At 60.6% G+C, this 282-nt stretch overlaps 1 protein-coding gene across 1 annotated transcript in view; it reads right to left on the bottom strand.

Annotated features, from left to right (window-relative positions):
• SETD2 (SET domain containing 2) overlaps window positions 1-282 on the bottom strand; it is a gene marked incomplete at both ends in the record, with an annotated part of 15,732 nt that overhangs the window by 12,352 nt on the left and 3,098 nt on the right. Inside the window, one exon of the mRNA XM_009871873.1 lies at window positions 4-274. Within this exon, the coding sequence (XP_009870175.1) occupies window positions 4-274 (271 nt within the window). The remainder of the gene's footprint in view (window positions 1-3; window positions 275-282) is intronic.

Raw genomic sequence — 282 nt, 5'->3', positions numbered from 1 at the left:
GTGCCCCTCGTGATCCTCCGTTAGAGAATCGGGCACTTGCCCCCGCTCGTAACTAACGACGGAAGGTCTGCTGGCGGACCTCACGTCCCAGTAACCGTTGCCTTGCCAGTAGCTCTGGCAGGCGCCGTACGCTCCCGAGCCCGGCTGGTAAACATAGCCCGAGTAAACCCCGAAGCTGCTATCGGGCTGCTGGTAGGTGCTACTGGGCTTCTCTGACTGGGCAAAATCCCAGCCCAAACCACCCAGCTCTTCCCTCGGTTGAAAACCGTCCAGCCTGGAGAA

Source organism: Apaloderma vittatum, unplaced genomic scaffold (assembly GCF_000703405.1).
Source record: "Apaloderma vittatum isolate BGI_N311 unplaced genomic scaffold, ASM70340v1 scaffold29026, whole genome shotgun sequence".
NCBI classification, from domain to species: Eukaryota; Metazoa; Chordata; class Aves; order Trogoniformes; family Trogonidae; genus Apaloderma; species Apaloderma vittatum.
This window is presented reverse-complemented; position numbering and strand designations above follow the sequence as displayed.